The sequence below is a fragment of the Buteo buteo genome, chromosome Z (genome assembly GCF_964188355.1).
Source record: "Buteo buteo chromosome Z, bButBut1.hap1.1, whole genome shotgun sequence".
Classification (NCBI taxonomy): domain Eukaryota; kingdom Metazoa; phylum Chordata; class Aves; order Accipitriformes; family Accipitridae; genus Buteo; species Buteo buteo.
The window spans coordinates 86,560,633-86,581,273 of record NC_134204.1 but is presented as its reverse complement, the minus strand read 5'-3'; the positions used below and the strand labels follow the sequence as shown (position 1 = coordinate 86,581,273).

General features: G+C 38.3%; 1 protein-coding gene across 5 annotated transcripts in view; it reads left to right on the top strand.

Moving 5' to 3' along the window:
- The window catches only part of KIAA0825 (KIAA0825 ortholog), a 256,206-nt gene that overhangs the window by 70,150 nt on the left and 165,415 nt on the right, over positions 1-20,641 (top strand). For all 5 annotated transcript variants that reach the window (XR_012649091.1, XM_075021307.1, XM_075021305.1 and 2 more), the window contains 3 exons: positions 7,381-7,551; positions 18,169-18,263; positions 19,988-20,215. Coding sequence is in view for 4 of the 5 variants with exons in the window: in XM_075021307.1 (XP_074877408.1) it covers positions 7,381-7,551; positions 18,169-18,263; positions 19,988-20,215 (494 nt within the window). In the remaining variant the exon portion in view is untranslated. The remainder of the gene's footprint in view (positions 1-7,380; positions 7,552-18,168; positions 18,264-19,987; positions 20,216-20,641) is intronic.

Genomic DNA, 20,641 nt, shown 5'->3' with positions numbered 1-20,641 from the left:
TTTTTTATTACTCTCTATTCTAAGGAATTCATATTAAAAACTGCAGTAAAGTTACCATTTACTTGTTCAGAGTGTTGTGTTTTTCATACTCCCAAGAAAGTATTGAGTCATACTTTTTTTTTGTTCATTGGTAGAAGGAGTGGTTTGTCAGCTAGTTAAGTTAAAATTGTTTTCAGTCTAGCATTTCAAACCTAAGATATAAGAATAAAATTAATTCAAGGCAGCATGCTTATCTGCCATTTAGAAGTTCTGAAGCCTCAGAATGCTATCAAAAGTCTAAATAAATAGCTGTCTGAATTTTGTGTGTGTGTGTGTAACTGCATCTGCACAAAACAAATGCCATTTTTGCTGTTTTCTAGTTAATCTTTTTTATAAGTGTATCACTAAACTTGGTTGTTGAAAATTATGATGAGAGTGCTTACCTTTTGTGGGGTGTGTTTGCACTACATGCTCATCTCAAATTATCAGCATCTGAATCTAAATATTTACTGTTAACCAAATGAAATCATTTGTGTAATGAAACAGCAAAACCCTATGTATGTTACTGGTTCTTGACTGTTTCAGCAGCAATTTGTTTCTGAATGTTACTTATGTTCTTTCTGTCTAGGTTTTTTCATAATCTTTTCTGTATAGCTCCTCCAATTGCAGCAGAATTTTCCAGTCTGAGAAAGAAGGGAGAAAAGCAAGAAATTGTGGGATGACCATTGCAAGAATTTCAGGTTTTGAGTGATTCAGCAAGTTAGCATAGGGAAAGAAGACCCATAACCTGGGTTATAGTGGACCTTCTGTTCTAAATTACACAACAGCTGAGTAAACTCCTTTGAGTTTAGGACATTTGAAAATGCAACCAAAGAGTTTTTCCATATGGATGGTAGAACGGTTTTGGCTTAAGTTTACCTAAGAACCTGGATCAACTGTATGTTGAAGAATGCAAGACACATGGATTTTATGTTAAGATGTTAAAACACCTTTGTGAGAATTTTGAGAACTAAATTAGGTTGCATAATGGGCAAGGGTGGAACAGAAGCTTAGATTGTTTTGAAAGGCTGTATAAAAAATTAGATCAAACTTGATTTGTGCATTATTGATGTATGTTTATCATAACTTAACACTGTCTTAATTTGGAGGATGTGGAAGCTGGAGTATTCTGCTTGTTTCATATATTTTTACATTTTTTACTACCAGGCCTCCACCCCCCACTGAATAGCTTTTATTAGTTATGGTTGTGGCATTGATGGCTTCTCTCAGGGCCTCTTCTCAGCTATGTAGTATTTGCAATGGCCGTATTTCATCACTAGACTTGCCAGCGTTTAAGGCTTTCCTGCTGCTCTGGAAAGGACTATGCATTTGCCACTTTTTTGATGTCATGAGGTTTGGATTAGATCTGAACAGAAACTTGAGATCCAGTGTAGTCTATCTCTAACCCCTAGTTCAGCAGGACAGTTGATCAGCTGGGTCAGAGTGCTCATTCCTACCTCCTGAAGATTAATAGTATGCTTCTGTCCAGCTGAATGGTCTCTGGTAAGATGGACTCCTTTGTTCTTCAACAAGTGTAGCATGTCCTTCAGATCTTAGGAACATTTCTTCAGCTTCAATCCATTCTGCTAAAGTGAAAGGCCAAACTTGAAAATAAGTACTCCCAGTTTCTCTGATGCTGTATGACTGCATCAGCTGCCTTGCTGATGTCCTGCCATAGTCTGCACAATTTGATAGACATTCAATATTAGTTTAACTTGGAGCTTCTTTTTCTATAAGCAAAGCTCTCTAAGAGTCACCATGTTTGGGATGACAGACTCCTGCTGCCTGTCATTTGATGGTTGGGGTGGTAAATCAGCATGCCAGAGGAAATAAATTACCCTTTATGTCCCCTTTGCCTCTGTGTGATAGGAAGTCGAGAGTACAGATTTTCCAAATGTAAGGATGTTAAGACGTTGAAAGTTTTGAGCTTATTCCTTTGCTTCCTTCCTGTTTTGTGTAGTGAACATCAAGATTTATTTACTTCCTACAGATAAATGCAGTACAGGTTCAAGTAAATTCAAGTAAGCTTTTTGTCTTTTCTACCTCTTCTCTCTGCTACCCCCCAGAAAGGACCACGGTCTAGATAGCAGAAGCCTAAAGTACTTTCTCTTCCTTCCTCTTAGCAAAATAATTATGCTGTCCTTGGTGAAGCAGAGACAGTTTTCCAGAAACTACCTGTTCTCTGTGGTTTTAGTCTGAAAAGTGAAGCTCCTGGAGGGCTGTGCAACAAAGCCCTGGGTGCACTAATGGGCCTTAATGGCCCTGACCAGCCTCTTCAGGGGCTTCCACCACAGCCTGCCCAAGAGACCTATTTCAGATGGGGCCTGGGTCTTCAGTCCCTGCCTGAGCTACATCACAGGTGTCCCGATGTCCATCTTCACCAGAGCTGTGTCTGTGACTGGCCATGGACCCCACTGATTGAGACATTCTGGCTTGAGCTTGAACCTGCCTTATCACTGTGATCCTACCTAATGATCACTGAACTGTGTCTGACCCTTGGTTACCCTTATCAGACCTGATCCTGGCTCCAAGCTGTGAATTAACTTCCTGGCTTGACCTCAGATTTGCGTCATCACCATGAACTTGGCTGATCATCTGGACTCTTGGTTGAAACCTACCATCTCTGGGTCTGCCTTGCTTGCCTTGCTTAGGGACGGGGCCTTGGCTGGCTAGGAGCCTGTCCTGATGACCATATCATTGTGCTCTACATGTTCTACTCCCTGTCCTTCATGGAGCAGCCAGCCTTTGGTGGTCCCTGACATTGTGCTTGGTTGGTTGGGATCTTTTTTGTTGTGCCTAAAGATAGCTCATCGTACTGGCTCAGGATTTTTCTGCTGGCAGATTCGGCCTCCAGAGCAGTTCTGAAATAATCAGTATAGGGAATGGTGGTGAACAGCAATATTTTTGTGATTCTTGTTCTGCACAGAAGGAAGCCTGAGGCTTGTTAAGGAGCTCAGAACCTTTTCTTACTCCTCTCTCTTTGTTTAGGTCCTGACCTCACCTCTATTTAGAGCAACAGTTGCAAATTTATCTCATTAGCACATTGGCAATGGCTGTATGATCCACTTTGCCTCTCTGTAGCCTCTGTACCAGACTTTCTGTCCCTTTTCAGAACTGTTTCTCACAAGGTAGTGCTTTAACAGGAGGTCAACATGTCCTATTGTTAGGAGACACTATAGAGGTCTTGTTGAGGTCCATTAGCCTGTAGCTAAAGAATCTGCTGCAGCTATTTCCTTGTACAAGGACTAAATGAATTAAACTTCAGTCATGCAGAAAAAATCAAGTTTAGAAGAATGATAGTAGCAAACTGCAGGCAGTTCAGGAAAGAAGTTGGTTTGTATCATGTAACTTGCTGCATGCTTCCTTCTATTCTGCAATTAGACTGGAATGCCATTGCTAACTCTGATTCATGGCTGGCTGAGATCAGCTTCAGGTGCTTCCAGTCATGCTCTGCATGGTCCTCTGTGAACTGGGTAGTGGGCTGTCAACAGCTGTAGACCATTTTCATCACGGAGGGGTGTCTCTCTTGCTGCACGATGTTACCTGGATAAATGAGTTATGTTAGTTCTCTGACCTAACATCAAAAGTCTTGATCCATTCAATAACTTTTTCAGAGTAATCACACACTCCTCTGTGAGTAGGGCTGATTTCCCTCCAGACAGGTTCATGACACGAAGATTTTGTTGGACATGTATCAGAGTGGATTCCCATGTCTGTTTCACATCTATGCACATGGAGGCCTGTACTCTTCATGACAATCTTCTACAGGACTTAAAAACCTGTTTCCACATTTTAAGTATGTCATCACATTGGCTGCTTAACTGTTTGCTGTTACATGGCTCTTAAATGTTTCTGTGCTGTGGTTGTCCAATCAGATCAATGCCTGAGGAGAAATGCCTTTTCATTCCCCTCTGCTAAAAAATGGACTGTGATGTGCTCATTCAAGCAGCCTGGTCAGTGGGCTTCAGAGTTGAATGCTGCCATCACTATTTTGAAACCTAAGAGTCTGGGATGTATATAAGATCTTTCAATCAAGCTTTGGATACTGAGGCATGTGCATACTATTTGGTCATCAGGAACTAAATAAATGAGTTGTCTTTTCTGAGAGACAATAGAACTGCGGACAGGAAAATGAATGGACATCAAAGGAAATTCACTTCTGGTGGTTCCCCTTGTCCAGTTCTTCCAAACTGCTGTGGATGAACTAAGCAGAGTTGAGGTTCAAGCTAACTTATTGCAAAAGTTGGACTGCCCAATACCATGCTTTTGTTATGCAAGCCCACAAGAAATAGCACCAGTCTACATAAGAATTAGTCTGTGTCTGTTTCTGGAATGCTTATGCTTCTGCAGCTGTAGAGACTGCACTCTTTAGTAAGACCCATGGTTTCTGGATGAGTAAAATGAGAAGTAACAGTGCCTTGCAGTGGTAGTTCTGGATAGCTCAGGTGAGTAGTTCAAAGATTACTGCCCTGAGTCAAGAGCCTCAAAAACTGAGCTGTGCAGAATAACACATAAATTTATGTGAGCTGTGTGTATCAGCAGTTGAGAGATGTTACTGGACCAGCACTTGTCCTTTCAAATACCTATTGCATTATTATCATCACTTTTGGTTGATAACCAGGTTCAGTGATACATAAGCATTTGTGCTGATTGCTAAAGTGAGAGTATGTGGCTTTAGCCGTCCATAGTGTTGTAACAAAAAGCTTGTGTAAATGATGCATGAATCTGTCACATCCAGGTCTTTAGTATACTTTCATGTCAAATGTAAGTCACATTACGTTTTCTTTATCACAACAAAGCCTAACAGAGGACAAAAGAAAATTTAAGAATGGGTTACAAGTAGTATATGGAGCTCTCTATAAATCCCATATAGGTGGGTCATTGGTTGGTTGGTTGTTTTTCTTCTTCCAGAGAAGTCTTATTATCTGGTTTGTGTGATGCATCCCATCTTAAGTATTCTCTGCCTTGCAGCTGCAAGATGATTGTATAGCCTTCTTCCCGTACTGTCAGCAGTCTAGGAAGAATAATATTTATTACATGGTGGTCTCATCTTTCTGTTTTCTAATAGCTTTGTCTTGACCATCTTCTGGTCACAGAGGTTTGCACATCACTTTATGTTGAATTGGATCACCATGTTCTCACTGCCTGTAGGTTTCTGATTAGTTCCAAATCTGACTGATTCAGGGGTTTCAACTTCATGATTCAGGTCTTCATGAGTGCACTTAAGCCACTGTTCTTTTACTTCTTTTTGTCTTGTCTGTAAGGGTTGGCTGTTTATCAGATGATGGTGCATACGTTTGTGCCTTTTTATCAAAGACAAAATTTCCTCTATGCTTACCTCTATTTTTTTCTTAATTTTATTTCAGAGTTTTATGTCAGCCATGAAATTATCCCAGTATTCTTCACTACCTTCAAGCATCTAGAAGTTTGTCTATACTTCACAACCTAAAAGACTGAAGGGCTTTTCTAGACGTTTGTAGAACCTATATAGTATTAAATAGTAAGCTTTTGCTCTGATGATTATTTAAATATTGGTTTGCATATACTATAATATGCTTTGTCATATATGAAGGTGTTCTTCTCAACTTCTTAATGGCATGAAAAAAGAGGGGTCTTTGAACTTAGTATCTTCAGCTTCCAGCTGAAATACACTTTGAGTGGTCATTGAAAGTAAAAATTAAAGTTTTTACTTTTTTCTGAATTTGGGAATATATTTTAAAATTAATATTACTGTGGTATACCTTTGGCTTCTAGGTCCACTACCTTTCGGTCTAATGAGGACAATATTGCTTGGGGCAATCAAGTAATTGGAAGGTTTCTTTGTTCCTTAAGAGAGGGGGCAGGGGCATCGCAAGGTTTTCAAATTATAGGAGACAGAACTAAGGTTCCATTGATTTTTATGATGTGATTTCTGGTTCTTACATCTTGATTCCGTTATTTCTGGTTGTCTGCAGACTCAGGCAGTAATTTTGTGTCAGTTAAACTCAGTTTACATTAACTAGTTTTCAGGTAAAGGAGAAAAATTCTCTGAATAGCAGAATATCTTTTTTTGGAAGTTTAAGACTTAAAATTGGGAATCCAGTGGAACAGGTATTATTTACTTGTTATTCAGAGAGGAAAGGCACTAACAGAGGCAATTATGCATAACGCTTTCTTTTGCCATTCTTAGAAATGCAAGGGACTAGCATGAATACATCTGTTTGGAACTTTGAGGAAATTCAGATGTGGATGCAAAACTCGCAGTTCAATCTCTAAGGCTGCAAAACTGGAATAGCAAATTAGGAAATTTGTATTCAGAGCTCAGCTCTGCTACTTAGATCTATGTCTATTTAAAAGTGATTTGTGAATACCTAAAAAAAATATCTAGGAACTTTGAGGAAAAAGGGAGGTACTGAGTTCTTCAAAATTGCAAAGGTAAGAGAGATTTGACACATAAAAGTACATTTCAATCAATTTCTATTTGTTTTCGTCTTTCAGAGCTTCCCTTTCAAACTACTCTGGCTCTCACTCTGACACTTTCTACATAAACTGTTCTGCTGATGTTACATCTGCAACAGAACTGCATAGGAACATGGTATCAGTTCACCACAATTTGCATAGAAGTGCAAATTTGTTACATTTAAAGAAGTTATAAAATTAAAATACTTAAAACCATGTGGTTTGGTAATACTGAATTGGAAGCAGCTCACAGTCTTTTATAGTCTGACTGTGCTCAAATCAGAGTTCCCTGGTTGATGTGACATGATTATATGTTATGATTACAAGTGTTAACCTTTCAAAATAAAATGTTCAGTTTCTTCTTTTAAATACCAAATGCTTATAGGTATAATACTTGCTGATATTTGTTCACTGACAGTCTCACTTGTTTTCAAACCCCACATATTTAAAGTTGTGGAGTGTTAGATTGATGTTTCTTTTCACTCAAATGTCATATTCATCAACTGTATTGTGCTAGCAGATTATTAAACAGACAAGGTGACTTGCAGAGTGACAGTGTAGTGATGTGATGTCCCAAACCATTAAAATACAGTAATGACGTGGTTTTTTCCTTTTGTTCAATCAGTTTTTGCAACACACGGGTTTTTCTGTAAATCACAGGTGAGAAGGTTTCTGAGTAGATCTGTTGCTTGGAAGAAATCCTAGCTAATGAATAACAAAACCTGGAATTCAGTTGTAACTTCCCAGACAGTTGAGAAAGACTTAGGAAGAACTAATGTAACAATATTTTATAATGAGAAAAAGATACATTATGCTATGAGAAAAATGAAATTACTCAATATATTATCCTTTCTTACATAATCAGTTTTGTAAGATCACTTTTTAAGCTATAGTAAAAGGTATTTTATGATTTTACTTAAACAGCCTCCCAAGAATACCACAAAAAAGGAAGGAACTTCTGCTTAACATTGTATCAACTCAAATGTCTTTCTCAACTTATCAAACTCTTTTTATTAATGGAAGAAAAAATTGAAGAGCTCTCCGCAGAAATTCTTTTGGTGCCTTCATTTACAGAGAGGAATAAGAACGCTCAAGGTAATGAACATTTTTCCTTATTTATTGATTCTACTTTGTGCAAAAGGATAATTTTATATGATTTTTCAACATTTCCTAATTTATGTCATCATATTTTATAAACAAGTGTATTACCATATCCACTGAAAATCTTTCTGAAATATGCAGATTTACATTTGAGCACAATGACTTGTGGAAAAGAACTGATGGTTGTGTGTCAAGATGTGATGTACAGTAGTTATTGATGGAGAATCATAATGAAAAAGTATCATGCACTGTAACATAACACATCCTATTGTATTATCTATAAAATCCTGTGTTTCATATAGAACAAAATGATACATGGAGTCAGAATTCTTTGAAACTGTGACTGTTTCTGAACTTGTCCTCCTTGAAAGCTACCTTTTTCAAGAGAGAAAAACACTGACTTGAACATCAGTTTAATTCATCTTAGTATACATGCAACTAAATGTTTTAGTGTATAGTCCCGCTTTAACCTGTAGTTCTCACAAACACATACTAATGTGTACTGTGTTTACTATTCATGCTTATCCCACTGGCTTCAGTGGGTATTTTATAGAAGTAGGCTCTACACCGTGAAGTAAACTTCTTCATGATCAAGCCTCAAGTTTGCATGTGCTTTAGATTCCAGGCTCACTCTCTTTTTCCTCTAATTACATTCATGTCATGTGAGGAGAACCTGAAATCCTGAAAATTAAGGTGAATAACACCTTCCAGGTCACAGTATGCTCATAAATGTTCTTCTACTCTGCTACTTCTGCCAGTAGAGAGACTCCAGGTCACCAGAGAGCAAGTGGTTTCAAGAGCTTTGATTATTTTGCAGGAAAGGATCAGACCAGAAATGAGGCCAGGCTGCTTAGGGAGAGAAGATAGGTGGAGTCAAATATTCGATATCTCTGTAGTCAAGCTGCAGGCTGAGAAGAAAGGTGTTTTGGGAATGTGGTCTTGGAATACTAAATTGATAAAAAATAAAAAAAAAAAATTAAATAAGAGTTCTGAGGCACACATTTTGTTGATGGATTCTTCGTCTGAAATACTGACTCTCTGAAATAAAGAAATACAGGTTAACCTATGTATTTTTAGAATATGCATCAAAGCTCAAATAAAATTTGCATTCAAGTTCCATTTTTGCTATTGATTTCAATGTATTTCTGCCTTCTTTAATTTCTCAATTTTGCTAATTCTCAAGAAATGTTAAGCTATTATACACTCTGATTTATTTTTTATGACCTTGATCCTACAGAGAGGTGTTAACAGTAAACTTCTCATAGGGGTAATATGGAGGATAGGGTATACATTAAGTAAGGGTGATTTTAAATGTTCTTTTTATTTGTATATTCTCTAATAAAATGTAAAAAAATTGAGAAACTCTTGAATGGGAAATTTATTTGATGTGCTTAACTAACTACACTCTTAAGACATGTGATTTCCAATAATTCAGAGAACTTAATCATCTCAACGTTAACAAGAAATATTTTACTTTCCAGGAAGTGTATTCAGGACTTTATCCTACAGGCATTTCTCCAAGCTTAATTACATTCAGAACTGTTCCTCAAAAGTGTGTTAAGCCTTCTTCTTTGAGGAATATTCTTTTAGAGTAATCATGTCTATAGCAAGTTGGTTCTTAAATGGTACCTCTACTTAATCAAATCTGAATAGGAAATATTACTAGCTCCTGTTGTAGGAGGCAGTCTTCTGGGCAGAAGGCCTGTTCTAAAGAAAACATAAATTTACTTTTATCCTGAAACACAGGTGAAGGTAAATCTTTTACAAGTGATGTTAGTGAAGTCATCAGACATACCTTTGTTTTTAGTGTTGCTGTTCTGATCAGATGGTTTTATTCACAAGACTTTGCTCAGTTATATCAGTTTCTGGATAATGTGTGAAGAGAAGACATGGCCAGAGAAATTTAAAAAAAAATAGTCTGACTAGAAGAAGGGTTTATTGGTGTTATTTTCACTTCATATTGTCAGAAATCTCAGTTGTAGTGATGAAGCGAAAGATGATTTGATATGGGAGAATGAGAGCTATGTTCCCAGTAGTTCCAGGTTCTGTTAAGTACCAAAAGGGATTTAAGATTTTCTCTGTTATTGTCCTATATTGGGCTGATAGTCTTATTTTTTTCACTGATGAAGGCTGAGTTTTGATAAGAAGGATTGATTAGAATCTTTGCTTTATTTTCATCAGAACACCTTATAATGTGTGACTAGAAAATATAACAGCCATCTTCTGTACTTATTTAGAAGGCTTCTTACTAGAAATCTTGTTTAATTTAATGGAATCTGGAGTGCAGATCTGTCCAAAGCAGCTTTAAATTAACTCAGGTACCAGGAGCAGGTTTACAGTGCAGCACAGGCTGCAGAACCAGCCTAAGAAGCAGAGCAAATCAGCCCAGATTGAACCGTGTGCTGCTGTTAGTAGACTGTTACCCGTACTCTCTCTCACTGGTTTAAAGCTAGATTGGGTGTATCCAAACTACCCTGCAGTCACTGCAGTGTAGGCATATCTGAAGTATCAGTCCTCTGCAAGTAGTACTGCTGGTAAATTAAGGGAAGCTGGCCAATTCATAAAAGGTAGGCTAATATCCAAGTGAGCTAAAGTTTCCCTAGGCATCACATAGATTGGAACCTTGCACCTGCTTCCTTTTCTTTTTGGTTGCTTTTAGTATTCACGGGAGCCTTTTTATCTATGTAACTCACGCAGAGATGCAACAAAAATAACGTTTTTTCATGTGCTTGTGTCAAGTGTTGCGTTTATGTGTATAGCTGTTTCAATGGCAGTTTTAGTTGATTTTCAGCATATCCCATAGTACTTGAATCTTGATATATAGAACATGTGTAAAGTTCCATCAGAAACAAAGTAGTTCTTTGGATGGTTCCTCTTTTTAAATTTTTTTTTGTCCCAAAGATGGCATCTGAGTTTTATCTAAACCAGACGGTTTCTTGGCCCTCATTTTTCCCTAAACCCAGCGATGACAAAGAGCAATGGCTGCATAAATTGGATGTAAGAAGAACACTTAGGGTTTATCACAGAAGAATCAAAGATTTCATATCTTCTGACAGATTGTTTGTACTCTTAGGGGGTCTTAAGAGGGGTCAAATGGCTTCTAAGAGTTCCTTAGCTAGATGGTTAAGGGATTGTATTAGGGAGGCGTATGTAGTTAAGGGTAAAGAGGCTCCCAGGGTTTGTAAAGCTCATTACACTAGGACTATAGCTGCTTCTTGGGCGGAGAGGTCGAAGGCTTCCACATTGGAAATTTGCAAGGTGGCCACCTGGGCTTCTCTTCATACTTTTTCATTGCATTATCGCTTGGATGTAGTCTCTTCTGCAGATTCTGCTTTTGGTAGGAGGTTGCTTGTGAACCAAAAAAAGAACAGTGAAGAAAAGAAAGACATGTAGTTCACAGTTCTAGCTGGCAACAAGACAAGTTTCTTTGCAGTGTGCACAATGGAATCCTATGAAGACCAATTTAAGCGGTTGAAAATAGATGTTAGAGGGAAGTACTGCCTACCAGTGTTCTCTGATGGTAACCCCATGGCAGACAATAGCACCAAAGGAAACAGTGAACCAGAGTGAACTCTGTAGGGAGATGGATGTAGAGAGGTTTTTTAGGTGATACGGATAGTTCTCTGAGTTCAGTTTGAGAGTTCTGTATCTGGCATCTTCTGGAATATATTCAGAATCCTCATTTTCCCAAATTGTTTTGTATAGATTGAAAAAAAATTCTATGAATTGCATTTTCCACTCTAACTTCTTTTCACTATTCTCCATCCAGTTCTTCCTGATTTTATTTTTTGACTTTCCTTTTTCAGACCTAACTTAGCATGTATTCCTCAAAAAGCACTATGTACATGCCAAATTTTGTGCTTGATTTCAAATTTTGTTTGTGTTATCTAAGCATAATTAAAGAAAAGGTAGTATTAATACACATTTTATCTACTACCAGTGTAGTTTTCAGGTTTTCTCTTAAGTCAGATAAAAGGAGAAAATCATTAAAAGTGCTTGGACGAATAAATGATGATGTGGGTTTTTTTCCATCCCTAAACTTTATTGTGGCATCTGGACAAGGCTGCTACTCTACCTTTCTGAGGAAAGGTAACCGTATATTTCGAACATTTATTCTCAGAGTTGTGTAACCTGGCTTTGTTCCACTATAAGCAATAAGTTTCAGAAAATTAAAGGAGTAACCACTTTCTCTTTTTTCTTGACTAGGCATTTAACCCTTTCTTCTGCAGGTATCTTGTCATGCCTACTGTGATGAGATAGTCTACTTCGCTATTTACATTCCGTTGAAATTCCTGAGATGTTCTGACATACCTAGTACGTGCAGCATCACAGGAGTTGTTCTCTTTGAAGGAATCTGGAACATTCAGCTGCAGTCAAGGGTTAAGCAGGAGATTTTGGTTTAGAATCCTGCCAAATTGCATTCTCTTCCCATCTTTAAGGTAGATTTCTCTTCCCTCTGGCTTTTCAGAAGCCTCTTGTTGAGACTTTTAAAAAATCAAAAACATCTAACGTACTTTCATCTGTCTCTCACTTTTTTTTTTCCATTCCAGTGAGAAAGGTGAACTTTGGACAGATCAGATAATGAGTACCAAGAAAAGCTTTTTCCAATGGAGCTCTTTGAAAATACTGTGGGCAAAGTTGTCAAGCCCTTAGGTTTACAAGCTTTGCCTCAGGGGACTGGGAAGATTTGCAAAGGTCTTTCCTTCACAGCATAAGAAGAAATCCTTTACTCTATATCCATTTCTGGAAAGTGTAATAAAAGGACTGTGGAATCAAATTTATGAGGTGCATCCTTTTAATAGAATTTGAAGTTGTAAAGATTCAAAAAAGAAAGGTGTGATTTTTGCTTTGGTCTCCAAGCAAGATGTTCAAGTAGCTTCTTTAAGAAATCTATAGCTTCAGCAAATCAATCCAAAGTGAAGATGGAATTTACACTAGGAGAGAGTTTGATTTCAGATGTATATTTTTGGTATTTGTGTTATTACAGTTTGCTCAGTATAGTACAACAAACAAAAAGTCCGTTATTGAAGATAGAATGCAGGAGGTTTTTTAATCCACAGCTAGTCAAATATTTTTTGTTTCTTCTGCTTATTTATATTTGTGGGGGAGTGGTATTTCCCATTTCTGCAAGACATTATTTCCAGTACAGTTTCAATAAAAGTTCTGGTTGACCTGGCTGAATCCAACTAGTAAGCCACTGTGATGGTGCTTTTACTTACCTTATTCACAGTTAGTGAGCTGTCATACAAAAGGTTTCTGTTGTGCTTTGCTACTCTATGCTGCATGCAAGATGATGTCACAATGACTGTTCTTATGACCCTAAATGCTATGAAAAAAATAGGAAAGCCATAGAATTCTGTAGAAAAAATAATTTCGTAGAACTAGTTATAAGGAAGAAAAAGAATTATATTAACAATGCAAGAGGTCTCAATGTCATCATCATTACAAAACCAGAAAAATACTGGAGAAAGAACTAAATACATTGAGACCAAGAGGACATAGGCAAAAAGATTTAATTTAAAGAGAAGAATAATCCCAGACAAATTTTAATACATGTAAGGAAATTTGGCTGAAGAGTTTTGATTTTAAGAGAAACATTTGACATAATCTTGTTTTGAATATTTACTATCAAAATGATTCAAGCTGCCTGGCTGGTAAACTGAAGGAAATACGCAAAGTATGAGCAGTTTTTCAAGTTTGTAGAATGTAAATTGCAAGAAAGATATAGGAGGGATTTGTGGTTAATCCAGTCTTCCCTAATGATCAAGAAGGGGGAAGGTGTGGAATATGCTCTGGAAAGGGAGCAAGTGTGAAAACCTGAGAAGTTTTCCTTAACCCTCCATCATCTTCTTTCATTACATTCACTTCTCTCTGCTCTTTTTCTGCAAATTCTCTCCTCTACGTGGCCATATGGGAAGGACTGAATACAATTCTGTCTATCTGTGCAGATGGAGTTTGAGGTTTGGAATTTGGGAGAAGAGAGGAGTCAAAGAATTTGTGTAGAAAACTATGGCTGTCTAGGTAGGGATGCTTCCTTCCTCCCATTGCCTGCCTTCTTGTCTGCAATGGCAAACTAATTTGGGCTGAGTAGCTGTACCAGTCTCTTGAATAAAGCTGCAATTTAATTTCTCAGGGGAGTTTGCTGATTAGGGCAAGACAGTCAGAAGACAAGTGAAGAAGTAGCAGGATAGGAAAGGGGTAATTTGATATGTGTGGAAACAATGTTTGAGGAAGGTTGTGGTAGCATCTGAAGTGCAGAGGCTTTGTGGGGGCTGTGGCTAGTGTGCAGTGATCAATGAAAAGAGTGAAGGGAGCCCTTGACAGCTGGAGGTTAAATTGAAGAAGATTAAGGCCAGCATTACCTAGGTGAGATTTGGGAAATGCAAAAATTTGGGAAACCAAAGGAACTCAGTAAAAGATAGGAGACTTGACCTTGGGGCTTCTTTCAGAAGACCAGAAAAGGTTTTATATGTGTGCGAGCCTGCAGGCGCATAGATAGATGTATATGAATATAGGGCAAGAGCGCACAGGCTGTTAGTTAGAAAAGGAGGTGGGGAAATCTAGTGGAACCTGTTAATTTAAAAATGAAGCAACCTTTAAAATGACTGATGCTGGTGGAAGCATCGTTTGACTCTTCCGCCTCTGGTCCTGGAGACACAAATCTACCACCAGCTAGTTACCTATTTATCTCAGCTGTGAGTTCTTAACAGGGAAGGCAGCAATTCCATGAATACACAAGGATTTTAGGTTAAATGTTAAAGGTTATCTTTAAAGTCTTGATATAAAAAATTATAAATAGCTGATCTAAGTAGTGACAATGAACGAATGTGAATATATAGATATTCAGTTGTGCCTATAGTTAGAATCAGATGTTACGTCTATAAAAAGGAGAACTGCAAGGAAAAACGAAGCAAATTTAAGATACAAAGCACAGAATAGAAAAGAGGGATAATATCCAGTCAGTTAGGGTTTTTTTTTTCATTCTGGAGTAATTTCTAAAGAAAACTGTAGGAAACTTCATCATGAAATACATTAAAACATATTGAAAAAAGCAGTAACTTTATGGTGCTGTCTGTAACATATGTTGAATGATCAGGGAGTCAGATGACCTGGTTAGTCTCTTCTGGTTTTATATTCTACCATTTTATCTTTCATTTTTTCCCAGCTCAAAGCTGTTTTTCCCTGATGTCTTTTGAAAACACAAGCGAAAACAGTGCTTGGAAAAAAAACCCGCAAAACCCTTGAAGCTTTAGAATGCTGTATAGGTGTATGAAAAGCAGAGTGTTCATTTTCAGAGGGTGAATTGTTTAGGGAAAAGATAAAATCCACTTTGGGTAAATGAAATCCTACGTATGTGCAAACACTGGGTATTTCATAGAAAGAGAAAAGCTCTTTAAACCGTGGCCATGTATACTACCAGTAGCTTCAGGTGACTGAAGACCATTAAGTTTATGGTTAGAAGATCATCTGTAACAATGCTTGACAGCACCCAATAATTTAAAACTTCTTGGTTTTAATTGCACGAGATACATTAAATTAAGAATATCTGCAACCTGTGTTGTTTACCAGCTTTATGCTAGGAGACATATTTTAAAAATACCATATTGTTTGGTTTTATTCTCATATTCCTTTTGAAACAGACTCACAGAGTTGCAGGATGGTTGAGGTTGGAAGGGAACTTTGGAGGTCTTCTGATCCAAAAACCCCTGTTCAAGCAGGGCCTTGTACAGCCAGTTGCCCAGGATCACGTCCAGACAGCTTTTGAGTTTCTGCAAGGATGGAGAGTCCATAGCCTCTCTGGACAATCTGTTCCACTGCTTGGTCACCATCACAGTAAAAAAAAGTGTTTCCTGATGTTCAGAGGGAACCTTCTGTGTTTCCATCTGTGCCCGTTGCCTCTGGTACTGGCACTGGGCACCACTGAGAAGAGCCTGGCTCTGTCCTCTTTGCACCCTCCCTTCAGGTGTTTATATACATTAGTGAGATAGCCCCTGAGCCTTCTCTTTGCTAGGCTAAACAGTCCCAGTACTCTCAGCCTTTCCTCATAGGAGAAATTCTCCAGTCCCTTAATCATCTTCATGGCCCTTTCTTTGACACTCTTCTGTATGTTCCTGTCTCTCTTGTACTGAGTAGCCCAGAACTGGACACAGCACTCCAGGTGTGGCCACACCAGTGCTGAGTAGAAGGGAAGGATCACCTCCTTTGACCTGTTGGCAATGCTTTGTCTAATGCAGCCCAGGATACCATTCGCCTTCTTTGCAGCAAGGGCACGTTGCTGGCTCATGTTCAACTCAGTGTCCACCTGGGCCTCCAGGTCCTTTTGTGCAAAGCTGCTTTCCAGCTGGGCAGCCCCCATCATATTGGTGCCTGTGGTTGTTCCTGCCCAGGTGCATGAGTTTGCACTTCCCCTTATTGAACTTCATGAGATTTTTGTGTGCCCATTTCTCCAGCCTGTTGAGGTCCCTCTGGATGGCAGCATGACCCTCTGGTGTGTCAGCTACTACTCCCCGTTTGGTGTCACTTGCAAACTTGCTGAGGGTACACTCTGCCCCATCATCCAGATCATTAATGAAGATGTTAAACAGGACTGGACCTAGTATTTACCCCTGAGATAGGTCACTAGTTACTGGCTTCCAGTTAGTCTTTGTGCCACTGATCACCACACTCTGGGCCGGGCTATTCAGCAAGTTTTCAACCCACCTCACTGTCTGTTTATCCAGCCCATACATCAAGAGCTTGTCTACAGCTTGTCCCCTAACAGAGTCTTATGGGAGACAGTGTCAAAGACCTTACTGAAGTCCAGGTGGACAATATCCACTGCTCTCCCCTCATCTGCCAGGCCAGTCATTTCTTCATCAAGATGGTCAAGCATGACTTCCCCTTGGTGAAGCCATGCTGAGTACTCCTGGTGAATTTTTTGTCCACAGTGTGCCTGGAAATGGTTTCCAGGGTTAGCTGCTCCATCACCTTCCCAGGAATTGAGGTGAGGTTGACTGGCCTGTGATTCCCTGAGTCCTCATTCTTGCTCTTCTTGTAGATAGGAGTGACATTTGCTTTCCTCCACCATTTGGACTCTTCTCCCAGTTCCCATGATTGGTCAAAGATTACTGAGAGTGGCCTTGTAATGATACCTGCCAGCTCCCTCAGCACTTGTGGGTGCATCCCATCAGGGCCCAGGGACTTATGTATTTCCAGTTTGCTTAAGTATTCCCAGACCTGATCCTCTTCCACCAAGGGTACATCTTCCTTGCTCCAACGTTATCCCCTGGTCTCTGGGACTTGGGATTCCTGAAGGCTGGTCTTGAGGCAAAGGTAGCATTCAGTACCTCAGCCTTTTCCATGTCTGTGTAACCAGGTCCTCCATCTCTTTGAGCAATGGGCCCACATTTTTCCTAGTCTTCCTTTTGTCACCTGTGTACTTACAGAAGCCCTTTTTGTTGTCTTTGACATCAGTGGCTAGATTTAGTTGCATTTGGGCTTCAGCTTTCCTAACTTTGTCCCTAGATGCTCAGCCATTGCTTCTGTGTTCCTCCCAGGTTACCTGTCCTTGCTTCCACCCTCTGTATGCTTCATTTTGTGTTTGAATTCGGCTAGGAGCTCCTTGTTCATCCATGCAGGCCTCCTGGCATTTTTTTTCCAACTCTCTTGAGGTTGGGGGAGTCATCCTTGAGTATTAACCAGCTTTTTGGCCCCCCTTTCCATCATGGGCCTTATCCCATGGGACTGTTCCAAACAGATGCCTGAAGAGGCCAGAGTCTGGTCTCCTGAAGTCCAGGGTTGTGAGCTTGCTTTTCACCCTTCTGCCTGCCATCAGGGTCCTGAATTCCACCATCTCATGGTCACTGCATTCAAAGCTGCCTTTGACCTCCACATCCCCAACAAACCCTCCTTTTTGGTGACTATGAGATCCAGCAAAGCACCTCTCCTTGTTGGCTTCTCTATAACTTGGAGGAGGAAGTTATCATCAATGCACTCCAGGAACCCACGGAATTGCTTGAGACAATGATGAAAGTGATATCTACCCCAAATATTGGTTTGTCCTTGTCAAAACCGGGGCAATATTCCCATTACTCCAAGATTTATGAGTGGGCTTTGTACCAGCCCTTTTTAAGGAGCTTCACTTGTTCTTGTTCCTGTCACCATTATTTTGCTTATAATAACTGTACTAATTAACTGTCTTTTTGTTCTTATCATATTGGCGTTTCCAAATAAGTAAAAACTATAAAAATACATTAGTGTGCAATTCATATAATTTATTGAACAAAGAATAGAAATTAATTTCTACACAGCTGTTCTAAGGTTATCTGTTCTCCCTAGGAATAGGTGACTGCACAATCAGTATAAAAATGAATTAATGACAAAAGAAACTATATTTTACACATTATATGTGCGTTTGTATAAAATATGAATACAATGGGATGTGGATTTCATCATGTTATATAAAAGGAGCTGTGTATAACCTGAATTTGACTTTATCATAACATTAGTATTCCCCTACATCTTGTTGAGGGTTTTTTTATGCTTCATATTGATATATCAGAAGGTGTTGTAGGCTGCTGACTTTTCTACAGAATTAATCTTAACTTTGATCCCTTTTATCATACTGTGCAGGAGTTCTGAAGAAAGCTAGTGGGGAGCTTTTAATAGGAGAAACTAAAGCAAATGAAACCAGTGTGCTTCCTGAGCAGTTACTTCAGGTAGAAGAGGTGAGTATGAAAAGAGTCTTACACTTTGTAGGGGATTTTCTTTTGTCTGTGTCTCCAGTGTAGTCTGTAACCATGTTCATTATAAACACCTATTGCCATAGTTTCATTATTTAGCCACTGCAATTAATTTTAGGTGCAAAGTCTCAGTTAAGATGGAATAAAATCTTACCATGAAGAACTGGTTGTTATTTAAGATGCAATAACAGAATGGATTTAATGTCAGAAGTATAAGATACCTCATAACAAAACAGTAAAAAAATGCTAAAATATTATAGCTTTCTTCAGTATTAAATATATTCTCAAAACAGCAGAATCTGAAAAAGATCTATCGAGTTCTTAGCATTTCATCATAATGATGCTTCCTATAGGATAAGTACTCACATGATGTCTGGTTTCTTTGATGCCAACAAACTACTGTGTAGTAAGCACTATGCTTTGTAGAATGTATGTACAAGATTAAGTTTTAGTCTGGCTTCCATTTACTACTAAACAATTTTTTATTGTTGAGTTTATGGGACCTAAATGCTCTAACAAGTCTGATATTTTGCAATAGTGGAATTTAATTTCCTAATGGCTCAATTTTAGTGGTGAAATTACTTTTTTAAATGTGCTTTGAATCCGTTTGTGAGATCAATGTTCCTGTATCTTATAGATTACAAAGAACAGTATTTTGAGAAGATTGAGCTTTAGTTGACCCGAGATAAAAAAAAAAAGAAAAAGAGGAAGTGCAAAAATGGGTGTCGATGGGGGCTGTCTCTGTGCTTGCTGGAGTTGAGTGTTGGGAGTGGGGAAAGGGAAAGGAAACTTAATTGGACTAAGCTGGAAGGGCTTTACTTCGTAGCCCTTCATTGTCTTCCAATTTAGGATTATAGCTGCAATTTGTTAGGAATCCCTCTTTTCTCCTACTATGCCCTCATGGTGGGGATCTTTACTGTACATCTTACGTCATTAAAATATTTCTCTTACAGTGGTGCAATTCTCAGTTGGCCACTTCTGGTAAGGTTTAAGTCTGCTGTATGTCATATGAGCAATGCAAAGCAAGATTAGTAGAAAAGTAATGATGTCCTACTATGTCTTCTTCTTGCAACTGTTACGCTTCAGATAACTTCAGAAGTCTCTGTTTATAGAAGGCAGGGAACTGATGTAAACCATAGTAAAAGGCAGCATTGGCTAAAACCCAGAAATCTCTATTTAAACATTTTAATCATTGCTAAATCCATCTCTAGAGAAGTAAAGTACAGTGTGGTTTTGTTAAAACCACCTTCTCTAAATGTTTGCAGTTAGTGTTCACAGTTATTAGCTTCCAGTTGCTACCTTGCAGTGAAAATTATTACAGGGTATCAATTGCTGGATTACTTGTTAAAGTATTGAAAATGGTTACATATGTATTTGACTTTGTTAATAGATTCTGTTAAAGGATATAAATAATGTAAAGATGAAGCATAGCTTTTAAAAGCAGTCTTGTTTAAAAAGGGTTTTTTATAAATCTATTTCTTAAAAGTTTGATGACGAATTTAATATTGTTATGCATGTTCGTTTTTGTTGAGTGTATATACTGCTTTTAATATGATTTCAAGGCTAGCAGACTATATTTTAAGTTATTAAAATCAATTTCAAAAGATAAGGCTGTCCTTCAATTTAATTATGCATGTTTGTATAAGTTTCAGACAATAATAATACTCAACAATGAATTTGGATTGACTTAATATAAATATGTATTTCAGCCTATTTTACTGAATTTTGGCTGGAGAAATGCATTTAAAGACCTGTCTTCTTCTGTGGCTCACTGTATAACAATAGCAATTGAGGATTTTTCAACTAAAATTCTTCAACATGAGCAGAAAGAAGAGTTTTCAGCTGCAGGCTCTGCAATGAGTCTTGTAAACAACCAGCAAATGAGGGAGTCCTGCGGAGCAGTCCAACAGGAGGAGCAACCAAAACGAATTGCTAAGGCAGGTATCAAAAGATCTGAAGTTTGAGGGGAGACAGAATGCCAAGGCTGTTTGCCATCTACACTTTGAAGTACTTACAGTACCATTAATATTCTATATCTGATATAAATGGAATTAAGAAGAAAGTGAGAGGCATTACAATATGAGGCTGAACAGAGTTTATACAATAGTCCATAGTCTGTACTTGAAAGAATTAACTTTTAAACTTCTCTGGCATTATTTTTTTCATCCCAAAAAGTTTTAAAACATTCTGATTAGTATCTGCTCTGTTACCAAGTGGTTCTATGGGAAAATGCTGAAAGCTCTGAAGCATAGCTATAAAGGGATTTCCTGTATTCATATCCTTAGACATGCCATTTAACTAATCAGCATAACCAATAATATGGCCAAATTAAGAGTTCTTTGATTTGTCTGAAAGGTCATTTA